Source organism: Podarcis cretensis (genome assembly GCF_951804945.1).
Source record: "Podarcis cretensis genome assembly, chromosome: 8".
Lineage (NCBI taxonomy): Eukaryota > Metazoa > Chordata > Lepidosauria > Squamata > Lacertidae > Podarcis > Podarcis cretensis.
In genome coordinates this window covers 66,293,609-66,316,862 of record NC_137177.1, presented here as the reverse complement: position 1 = coordinate 66,316,862, position 23,254 = coordinate 66,293,609, and the positions used below count along the sequence as shown (strand labels likewise).

General features: G+C 47.2%; 1 protein-coding gene across 2 annotated transcripts in view; it reads left to right on the top strand.

The window, feature by feature from the left end:
* The window catches only part of NPHP4 (nephrocystin 4), a 96,436-nt gene that overhangs the window by 42,225 nt on the left and 30,957 nt on the right, over positions 1-23,254 (top strand). For both annotated transcript variants that reach the window (XM_079986756.1, XM_079986755.1), the window contains exons 10-14: positions 7,601-7,783; positions 8,694-8,835; positions 19,690-19,748; positions 21,184-21,300; positions 22,884-23,032. In XM_079986756.1, the coding sequence (XP_079842882.1) occupies positions 7,601-7,783; positions 8,694-8,835; positions 19,690-19,748; positions 21,184-21,300; positions 22,884-23,032 (650 nt within the window). The remainder of the gene's footprint in view (positions 1-7,600; positions 7,784-8,693; positions 8,836-19,689; positions 19,749-21,183; positions 21,301-22,883; positions 23,033-23,254) is intronic.

Here is a 23,254-nt window from a genome sequence, read left to right as displayed (position 1 = left end):
GAAAGACCCTTGTCCTCAACGAAGACCCAGATGAAAGTGCCTTTGGCTCCCTCCCGGCATTCCCTTTGATGCTGCCAGATTTCAAAACCGTTAATTAGATGCGGAGGTAACTCTTTAGTTAACTTTGTCCTAAATATTTCCAGGAGCAAATGCCATCGAGGAATTGTCTGCCCTGGGGGACGCCACAAACAGCACCATTCTGTTGGCCATTTGGCTGCCCCAGCAGCGCACTTTGCCCTTTCCCCCTTTTGGTAACGTTTGGACGGCGGCCTGTGCTTGGCTCCGAGCCCCTTCCACTTCCGCCTCACAGCTCCTCCGAAAGTAGGTGAGGAGGTTGGGAGGATCTGTCAGTCGTTAATTGAGCACTTAATTGCATATCTTTGTGCAGATTGCAAGCGCCACCTCGACACAGCCAGCTTCTCCTTGGCCTGCTCAGTCTCTCTCTCTCTCTCTCTCTCTCTCTCTCTCTCATCTCTTTTGCAGGCTGTGAGCAAGCTCTGAGTTCCGCACACAGTGGGCCCGTTCCTGAGCCTACTGTAGAAACAATGGGAGTTGTCAGGCAATGCATCAACCCAAGGCTTGATTTCCCCAGGGGGTTGGCAATGGCCTGAGATGTCATACCTGACCGTGCCGCTTGCCTGATTGTACAGCTGCGCAGTTGGAATGAGCAACCTTGTCTTGACAAATACATTGTCAAAAGTATAACAAATGAACTGGCTGTGGGTCTCCAGGGAAGGAACATCCTGTGTTTTCACCCTAGAGAAAGATTACCTCTCGCATTACAGTGTCACGGATTCAGAAAGGACTTAATAAGTGATGCTCCCTGCCCTGAGTCAAGGTCTTGCACAATGACACAACTGAGAGTATTTGGGGAGGGACCACAGCCTCTCTAAACCAACGTATGTCCTGCTGTTGAACTGTACTTATGAATAGGTTCCACCCTTCACCTCCCTAAGCCTTTGCCGGGGAGTCTGGGGTGGGGCACAAAATCCCATATATTTGCAAACATATTTTATGTATGTATTTATGAAACCAGGAATGCCCTTCCTGTCTCCGAAGAAGAAAAAAAGACACCCAACAGATCCCAACAAAAGCGTTGCAAGAAATCAAAATACAGTGGTACCTCGGGTTAAGTACTTAATTCGTTCCGGAGGTCCGTTCTTAACCTGAAACTGTTTTTAACCTGAAGCACCACTTTAGCTAATGGGGCCTCCCCCTGCTGCCACGCCGCCAGAGCACAATTTCTGTTCTCATCCTGAAGCAAAGTTTGTAACCCAAGGTATTATTTCTGGGTTAGCAGAGTCTGTAACCTGAAGCGTATGTAACCTGAAGCGTATGTAACCTGAGATACCACTGTACATTAAAAGAGTTGCCAAACAACAACAGATAAAATCAGCCAGGGTGCAGACAGTTCATTATATCCCACAACGGTCTTCCAGATATTGCAGGACTCTTGACTCCCATCATCCACTGGGCCATTGGCCATGGGGGCTACTGGGGCTGCTGGGAGTTGGAGTCCAGCAGTAACTGAGCATCAGTCAACCATGAGTCAAATGGTTGGTCTGCCTGGGGCTGTCTTGTTCACACGGGCTGGCAGTGTGTTTCCAGGGTTTCCCTTCCTTTCCTGGAGATGTCACTGAGGATTGGACCTGGGACCATCTGTATGGAAAGTGTTAGCTTGTTGTGGCTCTCCATGGTTGTAGATGGGACATTCCAAGCCCTACCTGGAGATGCCACTGGGGATTCAACTTGGAGTCTTCTTTAGGAAAAGCATGTGCTCAACCACTGAGCCAGGCATGGCCAAACTTGGCTCTTCAGCTGTTTTGGGACTACAACTCCCATCATCCCTAGTTAACAGGACCAGTGGTCAGGGATGATGGGAATTGTAGTCCCAAAACATCTGGAGGGCCAAGTTTGGCCATGCCTGCCAGTGAGCGATGGTCTCCCAAAGTCCATTTCTTTTTGCCTTCCTGTGCAATAATGCACCCACTCTCAAAGTAAAAAGCCGTTTTTGATTGCAACATCATTGGTGGTTTTGCTTCCGATGCCTTTCAAGGTGTTTCATCGATCATCTTCAGATTCTGAGCTTTGCAAAGGTGTCACATGTAACATGCTAAAATAAGTATATTAAATCTCTCTCTCTCTCTCTCTCTCTCTCTCTCTCACTCACTCACTCACTCACTCACACACACACACCCTTCAGTCCATGGCGTTCAGTCTTCTTACTGACTGTGTGTGCAGGAAATACTGACTTGCAGCAGGCCTTTTGGAAAGCTCTAGAAACAGTGACCTCCAGAAGGAGCACTCGAAAGCTCTCTATTTTTTTCTTTCATTTAAAGAATTATTGAGGTCATAGCACAGAAAGAGAAGTGGCCTAATACACACACAAATGCTTTCTATGACTCAGAAGTAAAAACAAGCCAATTTCTTGCTCCTTTAACTCTTAAGAAGCTTGGTATTGTGTGTTTGTGTTATTTGTGTTATTTTTTAAAATTCTGTTCAGTTTTTGACACCTCACAGCTATGTTGCTGTAAAGGAAATTGACCTGTAGAAGCACTGAAATAATATTATTACATGGGAGATGGTTGAATGGAGGATTTGAGGAATTAGAGTGAAAGAATAGGGGTAGAGGAAGGAATCTGTTGGGATGGCAGCATTGTGTTGTAGTGGGTGGAGGTGCCTTTATCCAGTACTGACCCAGTTTGTATTAGGGATTTTCTCTCTTGCTAATACCTGTATCCTGCTTCCAGACTCACTCGATCTGTGTGCTGATGACTAAGGAGAGCAAATAGAAGCAATGCAGTAATAATCAACAAAACTATGGGGCTTACATGGACCCGCTCCATCCCCTCTGTTCATACCTAGGCATTATTTGCTGAATGATAATATGAGGGAGGCTCGATCTGGCTTCATGCAGACAGGTGGACCACAATGGTGGTTGATGGTCAGCTTTGCATAAACAAACCTGAGTTATGCTTAGTTCTCATGGATGCGTGTGTTCAACTTCAGGTGGCAGGTGGGAGTCAGGTGCTATAGGGAATCCACATGATTCCCTATATAGAGAACACTAGCATGCCCACAAAAATGCTAGGCTAGAGCTATCTGTCATTTGGTTTTCTGTGTGAAGGCTGGATTTCTTTAAGTCTTACGAGTTCATCTCAAATGCTTTGGCCCAGACACATATTTATAGCCCAGACACTGAGACCTTAGGGCAGAAGACAGGCTGATCTGGTGCTCTCTGGTTGTTGTTGGATTCCAGCTACGATCAGCCCCAGGCAGCCTGGGTGATGGCCAGGATTTGTACAAGCTGCTGCCCAGAGAATGCCAGGGGGTGATGCTCTTGCCCTAGGGCTCCAATGATGGACCTTAGTTGTGCCTTCTCTCCTGGGAGATCCATCACAGAGGAAGTTGTCTTGGTGCACTGTGCAGCCTAATCCAGGCTGTGGGTTATGTGACCTGATTCTCCTGGTTTCACACCCAGTGAACTGATCCATCCTTTTTGGAACTGAGATTCCAGGGCTATGAGACTGCCTGGGCAGGTGGCCCCAGCTCAGCTTCCCAACTTGGGGAGCCCCTGTCACAGCTGTCTGCAAGCTGGGTCTCAACAGATGTGTGAGCAGGCGTAACTAACTCAAATCTTGAAAGGTCTGGTGCAATAACCCTGGAGCACCCATTTAAATTTAGGATTAAAGCAGTCTATTCATTTGTAAAACCGAGCCTGTCGCCTTTCAAATGTGCCTTTCTAATCTGTGCATGCAAATCTAGCAGGTTGTAATTATGCTTGATTAATTAACCTGGAATAAAGGAACATGATTTCTTCCCCCACCAGCTCACCACAGCAGAAGCAAATGGTGTATCCCCAGGATACATCAGCAGCTTAGCCAATCCCCCCTCCCCCCCCGTGAGATATTTTGCATGCTTGGAAGCTATTGGCTAGGGCTGGGATGACGCAAGAGAATGAGAACTGTCAGTGCATCAGAGAAATCTCATTGGTATTTTATGTGTACTGATCCCATGCCTGATGTTTTCCCCATACATAATCTAGGAGGGCACTGTGCGCCCATTGCTTCCCACAGCTCCATCACACTGTGAATACCAACCCAGTGCGCACATTTTAATATTTATAGACAGGCGATTGTATCTCCCCTGTGGGTCAGGGAAGACGCCATTTGTGAGTTCCTGTTTTGAATTAGACATGCCAGGCTGTGGTAATAATGGAATTCACTTTCCTGCTGGATGGCACCTGGTCCTGCTGGGGGAAGGAACAGCTCCTCTCCTGTGCTCTGCATGTCAAGTCCAAACCCAAACTGGTTTACCTTGCATTAAAATAGCTTGCATTATAAAAATAGCCAGTCTTTATTAACCAGCTCTGCCTGAGATATTTGGGGCCTGGTGTTTAGATAGTTGAAGACCCAGTTGTCTTGAATTATGATCATCAGGATGGTTTTTGAAAATAATATTTGTGAAGCAAAAGGTAATCTTTGCTTTTAGGTTATGGACTTGTATGTCATCATCAATGACTGCTAGCTATGATAACAGTGTTCTATCTCCAATTGTTGGAGAAGGCATGCCCCTGAATCTTCCAGTAGCTGAGAATCACAAATGGGGAGAGTGTGGTTGCACTCAGGTCTTGCTTGTGGGCTTCTCTTTGAGAGATCTAGTAGGCCACCCTGGCAAAAAAGCTGAAGCACTCTGATGCAGACTTTGGGCTCCCCACCAGGTCCACTGCAACCTTTGCCCTTGAGAACCTGGGAACTGGGGAAGGGTGGAGTGCCAGAACAAAGGCTTGATAACCCTTCCTGCCATGGTGAGGGGATATGGCCTAGCTAAGCCCAGTGGGGCAGTTTACTCTATGGTCTTAACCCCTTCATGCATTAATTAGAGTTAAGCATGCTGGTCATATGAGGCTGATTATCCCAAATTATCCTCCATGAAACAGGAGGAAGCAGTTTCCCCAAAGTGATCAGCTCCCGAGCGGGTGCCCCCAAGTGAGCCAGTTTGTATGCTGAGCTACCGTGATCAGGCTCCTGCACCAGACAGTCTGCCCGTCATATGAGTGTGAGATGTGCAGATTAGCATGCCTCCCAGCGCTCTAGAGTGTCATCAACAGCCCTTTTGCGCAGCTCGGCCGTGGCTTCGCACTGAACCCAATTAACCCCCTACCCTCTCCTTTCTGGAGGGTGGATAATCCCTAAGCTGATTGCCTTTGTAGCTTTCGTAATGAGCAATTTACAGGGAGCCGGGAGAAGGATTTCAAAATGCTGGGACGCAGCCGTGAGTTCCTAGGCTTTTCTTTTGAGACCCTTCTGAAGAGTCCTTAAAACGGGGACAGCCTGAGCCTCCTGAGCCTCTCTAGCTAAGAAGCCAGCCCATAATGTCATATTCAGAATGGTGCTTCCTACCGGTGCAGCCCATCCTGTCCCTAAGAAAATGCATCACTTTCTCTCTGGAAGGTCAGGTTACTGGCAGAATTAGTACTAGAGCTCCAGGTACTGGAGAGTGAATCCTGATTGCTGGGGTTGATTTATGGGGCTAATATTAAAGTTGGTAAGACTTAGGAGAAAAGAAACAGTTCTCTCCTCTTCAGTTTGAATGCCAAACTATCACCAGCCTTGCAGGATCTGCTTTGTTATTTTTATTATTGTTATTTCTTAGAACCCTGGACCTGCAACTAGAATCGGGTGCACAATACCAGCCAGAAGGGCAGACACGCATTAAGAAACAGAGCGCTTCTGAGCACATGCTCAGCCCAGGAATTGCGATCAGTTTCAGAAATTAACTCACAGTCATTTCGTACAAAAAATCCAATTCTGGTTCCTGCCCACATGCTTTCTTTGTTCCATCACTTCAATTTAGGGGGATAGGGAAGCCTATTAGTCATTGCTACTGTCAGCCAAGTGGGAGTCGCAAGCTCTCCCTGACCCACTGCGAAAAATCAACAGATCTATCAATAGAGCTCAGTCTACCAAGTATCTCACCATATAAACTGCCCCGGACCCTGCAATCACCATCTAAGGCCTTTCTCTGTGTTCTCCTTCCATGAGAGGTCTGGAGGTTAGCAACCCGAGAACGGGCCGTTTCAGTGGTGGCCCCCCTCTTGTGGAGTGCTCACCCAGGGGAGGCTCCCCTGGCGATTATTCCATACCCTTAGGTGCCAGGCAAAAACATGTCTTTTTTCTTGGGCCTTTTAATTATCTGAAGCCTCCTTGAGTGGGTGGGATGTTTAAATGTCACCATTTAAGAACAGAGTTGTCTTTTAGAGTCTTATTTTACACCTCATTTCAATGCCTATTTAATCATGGTTGTAAATCACTTTGAGTTGCTTTTGTACAAAATATGAACCAAGCTTAATTATTGTTATTGCTGATAATAATACCTACCACCTACTCCAGAATCTCAATGCTACAATGGCCCTTTCCCAGCCACTCTACCATAGACTGTGGAGTGGGAACATAGATAATGAAGGTTTTATTACACAGGGACATTGGTACAGTGGGAGGAAGTTGCCTTTGAAAAATCCTGGGGTTTTTTGGCTCCGTGATCAGCTTGAACATAGCACATCATTTTAGAAGCAGCAAGGAGTTTGAAACTATGTATTTTTGGGAAGGGGCTTTTTTTGGATTATTGCTTGATTTTATCCAAAATCATGAATCATATTCACATTTAAAAGCTAACAGATTATTGCAGATAAACTTTTGTGGTCCACCGCCTATTTTATCAGGTTCATGAAGTTGGCAGAGGCAGGCATATCAGTACATAGATGCTTACATAGGGTGTGGGACCCAGGGGAACGAGGTCACAGGGAGATTGTGTTCGTATGGATGCCACTGTGCTCTTTTTTAAAAAACCATTCCCTTCTAACTTCTACATTGCCTGCACCTCCACGTATCATTGCCAAATTAAATAGTATAACCAGTGTATCTGATCTAGAAGATCTGGAGAAGGGCAACCCAACTGGGGGAAAGTTGCAGCATTTGGGACTTCTTAGTTTAGAGAAAAGGCAAGTAAAAGGTGACATGATGGAAGTTTATAAAATGATGGATGGCATTGAGAAAGACACTAGAACTCACAGGCATCCAGGGAAGCTGAATGTTGGAAGATTCAGGACAGGTAAAAGAAAGTCCTTCTTCATGCAGCTCATAGTTAATCTGCAGAGCTTCCTCCTGCGGGAGGCAGCGATTGCCACCATCTTGGGCAGTTTAAACAGAGCTATTAATTAATCAATTAATTCTAACATGAATCTTTTAGTTGCCTTAAACCACTGTCTCAAGGCAATTAACACATAATTATAAACACACACACACAAAAGCAACAAATCAATAACAAGTGGACATTCATGGTAAGGACCTAGCTAATGAAGCCTGTCTGAACAAAAATGTCTTCAGCCATTTCTGGAAAGCATGTGCCTGTCTTATCTCAACAGGGATGCTATTCCACAGATACCTGTATATATCTGCATAATTTGGACTGCATTTCTTGGTCACAACGGTGTGCGATGCTAAGAGTGTAACAGCCCCATGGAACTTACATTTGATAAATGATGTCTTCATTCTCACATCCATTACTCCCCACCCCCACCCCCCACCCCCTTGAACCACAGACGCCATCCGTTACATCGCTGACAACGCCGGCTTACATGCACTCAATTCGCTGGGCTGTTTGGAACCCCTCACCGGACGCAACTTCTTCAAACGTGGTCCTGCCATTGCAAGGAGGAGTGCAACATAATCCCAGTCATGTTTTGGTTTACAAGACACCACCAGCCACCATGAGCTCAGAAGAGGTGAGTTGTGATCCCCAGAAACATATTTTGGGGGGAAGTATTGGCAGAGCTGGTGGTTTGGAGGCAACAGGCCCCTAGCCAGGGACATGGTGAAGCCAGTCAGCAAATCAGCCATAAAGAGCAGTCAAAGGGAGGAACGTATTTGTCAAAACACAATCATTTACTGTGGCAGCACTTACACTTTGGAACTCCCTGCCCATTGCTATCAAGCAGGCACCTTCACTGTATTCTGTTCGGCTCCTGCTAAAAACATTTTTGTTTAGTCAAGCCAGGTGGTTAGAAAATCTGATGTGAAATTTAATCTGTTTTCATTTTAGCTGCTTGCATTTTGTAACGTATGGCAATTATCTCCTGATTTTGTGGTTTTACATTTTTGTAAGCTGCTTTGAGGTTTCTTATAATTAAGCAGCACCTAAATTTTATGAACTAAATAAAAATAAACAGTCCCAGGGTGCAAAACCGACCAGGAGCATGTGCTAGGCTTGGATTCCAGGGATGCAAAGCCACATGCTGAGCACTGAACCTGGGACCTTCTGCACGAAAGCAGGTATTTTCTGAGAACCCCGGCTTCTTTAAGAGAGAGAAAGGAGTTTCTAGTCCTTAAGGTGTGTGAACACCTGCTAAAATCTGAGAAGGCAGAAGGGCTGCCAAACAAGAACTCCAGTGGTTGGAATAGGGTGCAGAAAGTCTGTGCTTCTTCTACCCCCAAGGTCAAGCCAAGACTACATCAAATAGTAAAAATTGCAGAAATGTGCACAATTTATGCAGGTCTCAGAATTCTTGGGGCAGAAGTCAGATTCCTTCTATCCAGAACATTAGGATTTTATACTGTTCCACAGTGGCAGCATGAAGAATAGGAGAAATAAGGATGTCCTTGCTTCCTCTCCTCTCCTTTTTTTCCAAATCCCAGGTGAAGCAGGTTGAGTCAGGGACTGTTCAGTTCCACTTCTCCACTGGCTCCGAGGAGCAACCTGCAGTGGCTGGAAAACCCTCAAGCAGCACGAAGGGAGAGGCTCCTCTCTCAAAGAATCCTCCGCCCACGCCGTCCCCCAGTGAGTTCTTTTTCCAGATTGCTAACTCTTCAAACGCACAGCGGGACGTCTGTTCCACTCCAGAACTTGGTGGAGGTGGGGAGAGACCACTTAAAATGCGCTGCTGTAGTCGGGGAATTTTGAGAGATAAGGCCAACAACTTGGGCTCTGCTTTCTTGGCGAGATTCCCACTCTCTTCCCAGCCTTTCAAGTGCCGCCATTCAGCTGCCTGCAGCTCGAGAGGCTGTTGTTTCTGGTGCACGAACGTGGGCTCCGTAATGGGAGACATGTGCTCCCGAGGCAGCCACACAAGCGCTGTGGCTGGAGAAGGGAACACAGTGCCCTCCGTCAAGCGCTGCTAAGATGGAGTTGACTCATAGAATAGAATCATAGAATTGCAGTCCATCCCCCTGTAAAGCAGAAATCACAACTAAATAATCACCGACAGAAGGCCATCCAACCTCGGCTTAAAAGCTTCCTGCGAAGGAGAGTCTACCACCTTCTGAGGTCATAGAATTGTAGAGTTGGCCCGCTGCAATGCAGGAATCGCAGCTAAAGAATCCCTGGAAAGGTGGCCACTACCTTCTGAGTTAGGCCATTCCACTGTCAAAAGAGCTTTTACTGTCAGAAAGTTGTTCCTAATGTTTAGTCAGAATCCCTTCTCTTCATATTTCGTTGCACTACAAGGTGGAGATTTCACTCCTGGGTTGGAAAAAGTGTTCAGTTTGTAATACAGTGGGACCTCTGGTTACAGACGCTTCAGGTTACAGACTCCGCTAACCCAGAAATAGTACCTCGGGTTACAAACTTTGCTTTAGGATGAGAACAGAAATCGCGGTGCGGCGGCAGCGGGAGACCTCATTAGCTAAAGTGGTGTTTCAGGTTAAGAACAGTTTCCGGTTAAGAACGGACCTCCAGAACGAATTAAGTTCTTAACCCGAGGTACAACTGTATCTGGGCTAGATGTTTCTGGGATGTGCTCCCCTGGCCCCATTCCATAAGAACTTAAGAGCAGCCTATTGGATCAGGCCAAAGGGGCCCCATCTCGTCCAGCATTCTGTTTTTACAGTGGCCAACTGTATGTGGGTATCTTGCAGGCATGACCCAAACACCGCAAGAGCTCTCTCTCCCTTCTTGCGGTTTCCAGCAACTGGTATTCAGAAGCATTACTGCCTCTGATTGTAGCACAATGGAGCATAGCTTCCATTGTGGCTAGTAGCATACAATGAACCCCTACCCCCGACCAAATGTTGGGAACCTTTGGCCCTCCAGATGTTGCTGAACTTTAGGTCTCATCATCCCTGGCCACCCTTGCTGGGGCTGATGGGAGTTTGTGATTCAGCAACATCCGGAGGGTTGAAGTTTTCCTACACCTGCGCTAGACAGGTGCTGTCAACATTTTCAACCAAATGTACATGGCAAAACTAACCTTTCTCCCTGTGGGATTTCCATCTTCCTCTGTCTGGTGCCTAAAATGGGAAATGTAATAATTCGGTGAACTTGGGCCCACAATGTACCGCATTTTTCGCTCTATAAGATGCACCAGACCACAAGACGCACCTAGTTTTTGGAGGAGGAAAACAAGAAAAAAAAATATTCTGAATCTCAGAAGCCAGAACAGCAAGAGGGATTGCTGCGCAGTGAAAGCAGCAATCCCTCTTGCTGTTCTGGCTTCTGGGATAGCTGTGCAGCCTGCATTCGCTCCATAAGACGCACACACATTTCCCCTTACTTTTTAGGAGGGAAAAAGTGAGTCTTATAGAGCAAAAAATACGGTAGATTCAGGAACCTGGAGACCTATATTTCCCATCATTCCTTGTACTTGGGATGCTGTTGCAGTGATTCTGGGCACCGGAGGTAGGGAAAGGGCTGCAGGTGAAGAGAGCTTGCTTCTCTTGTTTCCATAAGTTTGAGAGAAAAGAAGGAGACGGTGAGGCAGGGAGCATTCCATATAGTAGCTGAATTATGATCTAAGATGGAGAACCTTTTTTGCGCTGCCACGTTCTGTTTAGATTAAATAGGAACATTATGAGTCACACGTTCTAATCTTAGAAATTACAAACACCTTTGGCCATTGCTGGGTTGTCTCCAGTGCCTATGCTATTCAGAGTAGACCCACTGAAGTTAATGGGCATAACTGACTTGGGTCCATTCATTTCAATGGGTCTACTCTGAGTAGAACTTACCTGGAGACAAGCCATTGGTTATATCTCTCCCCCTTGCCCAAAAGTCTTAGATAAGTGACATATTAACACCTGAGGCTTCCTTGAATTTACTGACAACATAACAAAAGCCTCCCCTTTCAAAAACAAACCGAAACATATCTCTGCAGATAGAAAACTAGCATGTTGGAGAACTGAGCTAGAATATTTCATCCTGACGTGCTGCATTTCCCCAGGCAGGTTTTTTTTGGGGGGGAAGCGCCCTCAAGCATGCAGCACGCCTCCTGAAGTCTGAGCAATAACTGCACCATGTAATTCTGCTGACTGTGAAGGCCAGATCCTAGACTTTATCATTCAGTCACTTAACAATAAGACAGGAAATTGCATTGAACTCTGCAACCTTACCTGGCTGGCTCCTGTTCAAGAACCAGCAATAGGAATTAATGCATTTATATAGTTTGCCTTTATCTGGGGTGGGTAACGTACAGCCTTGCATTAAAAGATGAAGTGAAGCGCTGTCCCACCGTTCATCAAAATCTGCTTTGCATTGCTCTTTTTAATCTTTCCCCATTTGTCTGTGGATGTTTTAACTGTATTCCTCTCAACTTAACAGCCTGTGTGAACACTCATATGCGCCTTTATTACCTTATTAATGTGGTGCAGTTACTGAATTTTTTAGGACTGTGTGCACTTGAGAAAGTGCCAGAGAGGATCCGCTGGTAGCAAAAACTTTGGTCTCCTAGCAAAGAGCCAGGTTCATTGTGGAATCAGGAATAAGATCCTCTTCATTTTAAAAAAAGGAATTAAGCACAATTTTACAAAGACCTGTGGGAGAACAGGGTGTTCTTAGAAGCTTGTGTGTGACCCATGGGGCTTTAGGAAGTTACATATGATTACCCCATGGAACCATTGTTCTTACGTTACAAAAGTAATTGTAAGGATTAGCTTGGTGTGGTGGAAAGTGGGCATCAGAATGGCTTACAGCAGTCAAAGGGGGACACCTCTTCTGAATCACACCAGACATTTGCCCCTTATCCCCCTGGAGCAGGAGTGGGGTGAACTTCAATCCTGGGGGCCAAATGCAGCACTGCAGACTTTCATTTGGCCGTCAAGAGTCTCCTGAGTCCATGAGAGCTAGTGTGGCATAGTGGTTATAGTGTAGGACCTGGAAGACCAGGGTTCAAATCCCTGCTGAACAGTGAAGTGCCAGTCACTGCCTCTTAGCCTAACCTGCCATGCAGGGTTGCTTTGAAGATAAAACGAGGAGGGGAGAGAACCAGGTTCCCCACCCACCTTGAGCTCATTGAAGGAAAAGCGGGATATAAATGCATGAAATAAATAAAATTTAAAAACCACACCCCTTACTTGCCCTGTTCCACACTCTTCTTGAGTTCTTTGTCCTGGCTGGAATGGAATAAAATACTTATTACCTGCCTAGATAAAGAGATAGGGGATGGGATATAGAAAATGCTGGCTTTTGAATAGCTAGAGTGTACTCTATTGCACATAAGTAAAGAATCCACTCATTTTTGCCTCTGGCTCCACCAGGCATTGGCATCCATTTCCCAAAAGGCTGCCTACGAGGGATTGTTGCCCTCAGGGTGAAGTAAGGTCCCCTATCCCTGCCTGAAACTGAGCACCCATAATCCTTTGGGCTCAGAGTTGGTTTGCTTATGATTTTGCTGCCAAGATACATTTCAGTTTAGCTCTCCCCCTTCAAAGCATCCTTTTCAGAAGAGTCTGGAAGAGGCAAAATAATGTGATAGCATTTAAAGTCCTGGCTGAGACCTTTCCCTGCCTGAATATTTCACCAGCACTGAAAGTTCCTTTGGTAATCCTGATGCCACTGAAGCTGTCAGCTTGAGAGAAGCACTTAGGCTGAGAGATATTACGAACAATCCTCCCAATTGTCTTTTATTTCTTGCTGCAGCATTAGAAGCAGCAGCAGCAAAATAAGATGCACTTCCTCCGCGGGGCCACTAGAGCGCAGTGTCTCCCAGGCTTCTGCCTTGCTGGGACCTGTGCTGACCTATATTCTGTTTGCAAATGCTCTGGTTTCAACAAGAGGTGGGTTTCATGTGTTGTTTAATAGGTTTTAAAACCTGGAACTGGTGAGGGTCAATTGAAAAAAAAAAGTTTAATGGTGGCAATTTCACTTAGACTCTCCTTGACATAATCCTGAGCGGTAGTTGAGTTAGCCGTGCTGGCACAGGGGCGTTGGGGAGGGGAGCAGTAGCGCTTAGGAGACAATCTAGTTTATTGTGACATAAATGGAAGTGATCGAGGCACTGCTGTGCCACTGACATTCCTCCCCACAGAGGTAGTTCAGCAGGTCGGAATCGAGGAGACGGAGGACGAGTCCTCTGAGCGTGCTCTGCACACCCCTACTGCCTCTTCCAGCTGGGTCTCTGCTTGAGACAGAGCTTGTTGGGACTCAGCTCGGGCTCATTCCAGGCTGGGCTCCGCAGGGATGTTCGTAACCAGACAGCTGGGGTTCAGGACCAGGGAGAGCTCCCCATGGAGCCACTTTTGCCCAACACCAGTCTGGGCCTCTTGATCAGGACCCACAGAGCCTGCTTCACTCAGCACTAGTCTGGATGGACTACTTCCTGTTAGAATTCCTGCTCCATGATTGCAGTCATGGGATTGTTGTCTATCACATGACGGTATATGTTTTTACTCCACAGAGTGGGAAGTGATAGAGACAGGATGTTTGTGTTACTGTGTTCCGTAAAGTGGGACTATTGTCCTTTGTTCTTTTTTTCTTTGCTGTCTGATGCTAGAGAGAGAGGGAGCTATATTGCAGTGCTCCGTGTGTGTTTATATGTAAATAAAGTAGATTAGCCAAAATGCTGAGTTGCTGAGTTGCAACTGCAAACTCTGCGGATCCCTAAATGTGCCGATATCTGTTGGCATCGGCCGCTGTGATGTTCGGGCAAAAGAAAGCTTTTGAAGCTCCTGAACAATCGAGCAAGAGGAAGGGAATATGCCAGTTGGGCATGTGTGTCTGCCAGGGTTCTACTTGAGTGTAGTCTGAGCTCCTAACACTTCCTGTGAAGCAACCTTAACTCAGCACTAGCCTGGAATCAACTTTGGGGGGGGGGGGTCAGTCCTATAGAGAAAGAGTCTGATTCTTGAGATTTAAAGGGACCACGCTCTTACACAGGGTTGGTATGCCTCCCATGATCCCTGGGCTTGGTGAGGTGTTGGAGAAGAAGGGTTCCCAAGCTCACCATGGACATCTGCCAGGAAGACCTAGTCAATTCTGGCTTCCTCACTTATGCCCCTAAGTACGCCTTCCCTTTGGGGCCTGGCTGCCTCATCCAGTATGATGCGAAGGTGCTCGCTGGCGAAGCAGAATGACTGCTTCATTGGCTGCCTCTTGCAGTGGTTCAGGGGCCCAGACTTCTTCATCCTCCCATGTCATAGGAACAGAGGAAGCTGGCTTATACTGAAGCAGATCATTAGCCCATCTAACCCAATGTAAACTGACTGGTGATAGCTTCCTGGGCTTTGCAGCAGCAGTTTTGTAGCAAGATGCCCCTGGGGCCTGAACCTGGGACTTGCTGCATACAAAGCAGCTGCTCTGCCACTGCGCTACAGCCCTTTCCCTTAAAATAAAGGAAGATGGTAGTCCTCATGGTTCTAATATAAATAGAAAGGTGTCTTATCTGAAGTCAGAGCATTGGTCTGTCTAGCTCAGTATTGGCTTCATTGTCTGTGACTCTCATTAGTTTCAGACTAGGGTCTTCCTTATCCTTACCTGGAGTTTCCGGAGCAGAACCTGGGGACTTCGGCCTCCGAAGCTGATGTTGTACCACTGAGCCCATCCCCAAGGTCTTTAAAATTGTCCTCTGCTGGGTGGGGTCCAGATTGTGGCTTCAATAGAAGCCCCACAGATTCTGACAGCTAGTGGAATTTCCCACAGTGAACATGTAGCAGGTGCTTGTTGCATGTTGAGCGTGGTATGTATGCCTGGGAACCACGTATTTTCCCCAGACACATGTACACTGGTGGTTAAAGATGCAGATTTCCTTGCTTGTGCTGGCCATGTGTTATATGTTTCTTGTGTGGCAGTATCCTTGGAAAACTAGCGGTCCTTGCCTTGGTTACAATATGCGGAGCAGCTCTTAAGGCCGTTTCATGTGTGAACAAGTCATTGCAGATCTTTTGCATTGCTCAGTGCCAGCTCATACGGGGAATAATTTTCCCTAGTAAGTGCGCCTAGGATTTATTTATTTATACTTCCCCCTCCCAAAACTATATATAATGTTTTTTGTTTTTCCTTTTAAATCCAAAGTGCAGAAGGCAGAAATGCCAATTAAAACAGTATTATAAAATGCAATTAAAAATAACGCAGATGCTGCCTCCTTCCTCTCCTGGTCCCCCTAGCACAGCAACTGGTGAACGTTCGGTGTGTTGTCAGATTATGTCTTCAGCAGAGCAACCTCTTTCTGCATGAGGCAGAACCAAAGAGGGAGGGTATGCACCCTGTGCTGTCCTAGCTCATCCTCTGCCTTGCGATTTTGTCTCTTTGCAGCCTCCCTTTGCCAGCTCCTTTCAACCCCAATTCGCTGAGGACCTCACCCCCCCCCCGCCCCATTTGGTCTCCTGATCTCTCCTTAATTGCTGGCTGAATATGTCTATTCAAGAAGCGGCAATGTCACACTGATTGAGACTATTCAGGAGCGGCTGCACAGAAGCCGGTTCCATTGCATTTTGGGGAAGGCTGACGGAGGTCACAATTACTGACAGCCTATTTCAGAACATACTCCTCGCTGCTGCCACTGAAATATTACCAGCAGGAAAACACAGAGCTTTTAAATTGTCTTTGGCCGAGAGATCCGTGTATCTCCCAGGGATGGAGAGCGGAGATGGACTGCTCCAGAGGGAAACAGTTCAGTGCTGCCCATGCTTTCTCTCTTCTCACTCAGATCATTAACGTTGCATCCATCACTGCAAAAGAATCTGTGGGCCTCCAGTGAACAGAATCGTTCCCTAGTAAACAATGTCCAGAGTCCTGGACCTGGACCCTGGGAGAGAGAACTGCCAGTTTGTTTAGAGATGATTCACCCTGGACATGGCCAGCTGGTGTCAAGGCAGGCCGTGCTCCCTAAATGCTGAGGGGGGGCACACAAGGGAGCTGTGTTTAGCTGTGTCTTTCCAGGGATGGGAATGAAATTAATCTGGCTCATATTTATTTGCTTGGAGGGGAGAATTCTCTGGTGCTTGGGCCCTGCTTGATGGTTTCCCACATGCAAGATGGTGGCCACCGTGAGAACAGGATGCTGGAATAGGTGGGCCATTGGCCTGGTCCAGCAGGTTCTCCTTATATTTTCAGTGTTTTATATTATTAACCACACTCTTTCATTACATGAATACTAGCAATAAGCTAGTAGCCAAGATTGCGTGTCCATTTGGACACACAATCCTTAAAAATGGCCTGCTTGGGACTCCACCCACCTGGATAGGTGGAATTGAGCCAGACAGAAATGTTCATGCAGAAACCAGCCATTTTGGTGAGGTGGAAATGGGCTGCCGCGACTGCTTCTTCCATCCTGGGTTTGTTGACATGAGTGATCCCACCCAGTCAGGGATCACACAATAAATGGGACAATGTCAGAGTGCTGCATAGCCAATCAGATTTGGCTTCATGATGGCAAATAACTGAGGGACAATGTAACTGAATGAAACAAAGTTTTTGTATGGAGTGTGTTTTCTTGCCACTACCCAGGTTAGTGACGTTTCCCCAGCTCCATCCTTGTCTCCTCTTGCAGCTGTAGCCTTAGCATTGGACTGTCCTGATCCTGTACTTCCTATGCTTCTTGGTGAAGGTTGCTTGTCTTCTTTGCTAAGCGGAGGAGAGGGATTGCACTCATCCATCACTTTCTGGTGTCGTGCAGGCCATGCGTGCCTCGACAAAGTGTCCTTGCATCATGTGTCTTATCAGCCAATAGGCTTCCTCTTAAAAATAGATATGACCCCTGTTGCTGGTTGCTCAGGACAACTCCTCTGGAGGATGGCTGTTCATTTTGCCTTCCTGGCCCAGGCGTGGTGTGACCATGGCCGCTCTTACTTTAACTCCGCTCTCCTTGAACAGCTTGGCTCAGAACCAGGAGAGAGAGAGATTCATTGTTAACTCTTCATAGTACAAAAGGAAGGAGCAATCTCAAGGATTAGAGGGAAACAGTGTTTTCAGTTGCAGGGTGAATCGTCCACTTCAGCAAAGTTGTCAGTGACGTGAGCTTTTGCCTTATTTGTTTATTTTTATTGCTCTTGTTTTGCTTCTTTAATTTTCTTTTTTGCCTTTTCTTTGAGGAGCACAAGGTGATGTACATGGCTCTCCCCCCCCCCTTACTTAATCCTCACAACAGTCCTGTGATGTAGGTTAGATTGAGAGGCAGTGACTGGTTACTTGGTGAGCTTCATGACCGACGGATGGGGGTTTGAACTCGTGTCCTAGTCTGGCACTAACCACAACACCACACTGGCTCCCCATACCACACTTTTAACCAGGGACTGTTCAGACCATGGTGCTCCTCAAGCTTTATCTAAAGACCCTCAAGGATGAGCTTTGGAGAGAACTCCCCTATGAGGACAGATTGCAGGGTTGGGGACTTCTTGATTTAGAGAAAAGGCGATTGAGATGATAGACATGATAGACGTTTATAAGACATCCAATGAAGCTGCATGTTGGAAGTTTCAGGACAGATAAAAGAAAGCCCTCCTTGAAGTTAATATTTAAACTGTGAAACTCACTCCTGCAGGAGGCAGTGATGGCCACTCCCTTAGATGGTGCTAAAAGAGAACTGGACAAATTCTTGGGGGATATGGCTACCAATGGTTATTAGCCATGATGACAATGCTCTGCCTTTATGAAGCAGCAATGCTTCTGAATACCAGTTGCTGGAAGCCACAGGAAGGGAGTGTCTCATTGTGCTTGGGTCCTGCTTGCAGGCTGCCCTTGGGAGTATCTGGTTGCCCAATGTGATAACAGGATGGTGGACTAGATGAGCCATTGGTCTGATCAAGAAGGCTCTTCTTCTGTTCTCTGTCATTCGCAGAGTGATGGCCTGGCTAGGGCTTGAATGGCGAATGTTCAGATCTGCAAATTGGACTGCATCCAGCCTTATGAGCTGCTACCCAGGCTGCAGAGGAGAATCTGGCATGCAGTGTTGACCCCTGCCATCCACAGGCAGAACAAAGCATCTGGATTGGCTAAGCCTGCCCTATTACCAAGCAAAATGGCAGCAGCAACGGGAACAGAGTTGTATGAGGCAGGAAGATTCGTATGTTTGTGTAGGTAGAAGGCATTCCCTGCAGCCCACCTGAAGCCAGTTAGGCCATTTTATACCTCATATGGTTCCACAAAAGTGGGGGGCATCTGTTTCTTTTCCAATTAGGTATGTGGGAGGTGGGGTGGAGAACAACACCCCTATACCAGCTAGGTACAAGGATGGCAGCACAGCTTTTTGAAGCAGGCTTGCAGGGTCTGAACGCTCCAGCAGACTAAAAAGGTGACAAGGAATGATGTAAGAGGCAGGCGAAACCTTAAGTATTCGGATGCGTTCACGTCTCATTAAACAACCCATTTAACCGGGGCCTGTATGGCTGTAAGGGAAAAAACGCAGCACATTACAGTGATGAAGAAGCTGTGTTTTACAGCAAAGAAGGAACATAGTCTTATCTCTGTGGAGGTGGTGTGGGGCGGCAGGAAATTGCTGTGCGAAATAAGACACCAACCCCCTGAACTTTTTCTTTATTGAATATCCCATCTTTTTTTTCTCCTAATGGGCATAAATGGTTCTTTCCTTCTCTCTCTTTGTACCTGCACAACAACCCTGTGATGCAGGCTAGGCTGAGAAAGGATCGCTGGCTTGAGGTCACCAAGTGCATTTCCTGGAGAAGTGGGGGATTTGGGTTGCTTCCCTCACCTACTCCTGAGTCACAATTTGACACTCTAAACCACTCCAGGTCTCCAGAGGACAAGTGGCAATCAAAAGGACTCCCATTCCTCCATTGCCTCTTCAGGACCAGAAGGGTTGAGGGTGAGACCACACGGCCCGTTTCATAGAATGCCACTTCCGACATCAGGAGGAGGGGGTTTTGCGGTCTCACGACCCATTCACACTCTCGTGGGGCTGACTACAGCCCCGTGAGAACAGGGAAATCCCGGGATCATTAGTATGCATTATTCATCGCGCCAGCCAATCGGCTGGCGGCGGGGGCGGGGTGAGTAAGGGGCATTTAAGGTTGGGATAGCCCATACTCGCCCCTTTCTTTCCTTCCAGCAGCTGCGGTTTCATAGAATTGTAGAATCATAGAATTGTAGAGGTAGAAGGGACCTTAAGGAAGGGTTATCTAGTCCCCACCCCCCTGAAGTCTCTACTGTCTCCTGGGTTCTGGGGGCTGGAGAGAATGGGATGCAATTTAGAGCCCAGCTAGGAAGGCAGGACTCTGAGGGCGGACTCTGGGGCACATACAATAATGATTGGCCTGTCAAGCCACAACACATTACTTTTCTCCACTCTTTTAAAATGATGGCACATTAGATCTCCAGGGCAAACACAAGCTCTACTTGGTGAAGACCTGCCTGTGTGATTTCTAAGGAGCTGGCTGTTAACATCCCCTTGACGTTAAAATTGGCCGACCAAAACCCAACAGACAACCTTCACCTCCCTGCTGACCATACCTGATCTTCTGTCTCTCCTAGAGTCTCCGCCTTCCCCTCAGGTGCTGGTTTCCACCCAAGATTATTCCCGAGGTCCTGGGGTAAGTATGTGCTTTGGAGGTTTCCCACCTGTTCAGTTTAATGCTGTAAGCCTTCAATAACAGAGGCTCACCACTTCCTGAATTAAAAACCGAAAGGTTCGTCCTGAAAGACTGGGAAATTATCTGCTCTCGGAGGAGCCTACCCTCTTTATTTCTGCGTGAGTCACTGTTCTGGGCATGCCTCCCCACCCAGTGGCAGGTCCATTTGCCACATCCCTGCATCAGGAATGATGGAATGATACAATCTCACGTAATGCTGAGAGCTGCGTAACAGCTATCCACCACCCGTGGAGTCTGATTGGAAAGTGGCAGGCTCTGAGTGGTGAGTCAGACAGAGATGTAGCGAACAACCTTACTTGAAAGTGGGTCTTTCAGATCCCTATGATCTTTTTGCACTGTGGGTGATCTGACGATCTGATTGTCCCCAGTGCTGAAGAATTACCTGCTCCAACAAAGGCTGACGGGGTGGGGGGTGGGGGATGCTGACCAGAGCATTGGTAAGGGTAGGTAATTCTGCATTGGGAGGGTTTCTGTGGTTCAATTGCCAGTGTCTAACATGGGCCAGAGTGGTGACTCATGAAGAGATGTACTTTGGGCTCCTGAGAGGCTTTAGTTTCATTCATTTCCTCTGGTGTGTGGCTTGAGATTTACCAGCTTAATGTTTTGTTTAGTTTTAACAGTGGAGTTCTAGTTCTTGTCCTTCTCTTTCATGGAGGGCATCCGCCCCCCGGTAAATTAAGGGGCTTGGACAATGGCAGAGAAAAGGCAGGGGGGAAATAAAGGAGCTTAGTGGGTCAACTTGCTAGGAAAAGCCATTTGGATTTGAAGGCAGAGGAGAAGGACTGGTGACTTGCTTTGCGCCCCTATCGTTCCTGTCATTGGATGAGAAGCTGATGTTGCACAAACCCTTCTTTTAATAGGATGCAAGATAAAAGGGTGGCTTTGAGCTGCCCACTTCTCTTCCACTCTCTTTCATGTTCACACTAGGAAAGCTCCCCCGCTTCACTCGAGCTGCTTACCAGTGCATTTTTTAGCTTCATTCTCTTCTCATGGTGGTCAGTTGATTTGTAGTGGTTTGAGAGTTGGCCTATGCCTGGGGAAGCCTGGGTTCCACTCCATGCTCAACCAAGACAATCCATCTGTTACCTTGGGTGTCTTCAAAAATATCACACACGTGTACCCACTGTCAGACTGAAGTGGTTTATGTAAAATTTAGCTGAATGCCCCATTCTGTATTATGTCTAAGTCAGCTCTTAATTGGACCACCATGCAGCTGCTTGCTTTAGGAATTTATCCATTCCAGGCATCTCTACGTTCCTATTCTGGAGAATAGAATAAACAGAATAAACTCTTTTCTTCTCTCCATCCCTTACCTTGCATCAGAAGAGCGAGCAGCAGTGATGCTTCCTACATAACGCTCACATTTTCATTTCAGCTGTCAATATCCCAGCTCTCTGTGCCTCCAGTGAGCTGCTCCTCCAAAACCCCATCGCAGCCATCTGGAGGGGCTCTGCCGTCCCAGTCCTCGGAGGCTCTGAGGCAGCTGCAGGAGGTAAAGGTTTGAACAAAGCTGTTGCCCCAAGAGCTTGCAAAGACTCTCAAGGGCCACATCAACCCTTTCTCCACCAAGCAGCCTCCGGAGCATCGCCAAATATTCTGGGGCAGTCAGTTTTTATTGTATATAGCCAAAGGCCTTTACAATGGGCGACAGAAAATAAAAGGAAAACTTTCATCTAAAATCATAGAACGTAACCTGTAGCAGTTTACAGCATAAAAAGAAATTTACAACATTAAGATTTAAGATTGGAGTGCATTCACATAGCTGGAACAGAGCTTCTTGGCTGCCAGCACAAATTTGGCTATCTGGTGGGTAATGTACAGATGTTTATCTGCTAGGAGTTCAACTGTCACTTCCTGTGAGGATCGACCTGGAAGCCAATTAAGAATTGGCGATATAAATTTTCCTCTGGGCGTTGTATACAGGGAGCAAATCAGCAGGTAGTGTGTGATGTCTTCTACCTGATTGCGATCCATATGGGGAATTCCCCGATATCTCCCCTCTAAATATGCTGAGGGCATCTGTTGGATTCTTAGTTCTACAGAGGCCCTGTGTAGCTGTGGGAAGGTCAGAGTTTCAAGGTAAGGGGGCCTTGAGTGATTGGTCTTAATTTGAGGGTGCCAAGTAGAGTAATAGGCGGCAATGATGGATGCTCTGTCTTGGTTGGCATCCTGATCAAAAATCCAATTTCTAAGGTCACGTGGGCTAAGGGCTAAGTAGTTCTCAATTTGAAGCCTATAAGCCCTAAGCTTATCTTGGCACTTTTGTGCCCAGCCCCCTGTTCTTAGTTGATCTAACCAGCAAGCTTAGTAAGAGTATAATCCTCAAAGGCATTGAGCCTGCGCAGTATCTCAGGTAGGCTAGATCAATTCTGGCTGCTAGCAAAGGGAGGCCCAACTCAGCTCTGAGGTGGGCTGGTGGTCTCCCGTATTCTGGGGCATGTTATTGTGCTTGCACACTCAGCGCGGTCCTAATCTGTTGCGCCTCCCCATCACCCTGTGGGAACTGACAGCGCATCCTGAACATCCAATTCGCGCTGGCTCTGCCATTGAGCAAGGTGAGGCAGATTTTGAGGGGCAGGGAGTGGACAGAGCTACAGAGCCTCTCTTGTGCACACTAAGCTAGCATGCTGCCCTTTGATGCAGTGGAGGACAGTGTCCTTCGCTGCCAGTGTTGAAATGAGACCCAGTCATTGGTCTTTGCTGGATTCTGTATTTGGAATGAGCGTGGGGGGGGGGGAGCACTGCCTTGCCCTTCATCTCAGAGCTGGCCCTGCATCCAGTACCTTTCGGGCCCTGCTTGTGGGATATCCAGAGGCACCTTGTGTTACTTTGGAAGGTGGTGGACTCTCCTTCATTGGAGGTTAGGTGGCCATCTGTCAGGGCTTCTTTAGCTCTCATTCCTGCTTTGCTGGGGTTGAACTATTTGACCCTTGGGTGCATTCCAACTCTACAGTTATATGATACTATGCTTTGTTCTGTCTGCGCACAGCCCTCTTTGCATCCAGCCGCAGGCATGTGTCAACCAGCTTGTCTGTTTTGGATGAACATCCCTTTCCTTTTCCCCTTTGCAAACAGGATAACCCCCGTGGAGCCATCACTCACTTGGAGTCCAACCTCAGCTACAGCTCGCTGGCCCAGGAATCCCCCACCGCAGATCAGCTCCAGGAGCTGCCCTTCACACCAGTGCACGTGCCCATCATGGCCCTGGGGCCACACTCAGAAAGGTGAGGTTGTGCAGGGAGGAGGCAGGGCCTAGTCACCTGTCAGTTGGCCCTGACACAGCAGACAGGATTGTGGGGTGTGGCTGATTGACATGGAGAGGAGGACTGAGAGCCACCATTTCTGTTGTTGAGGAAGTGCACAGCCTCATTGGCAGGAATAAGACAAAGCAAGGGCTTGTTGGTTTGGGTGGGGAGGAAGCCAAAGAAGATTTCAAGGGGCGATGA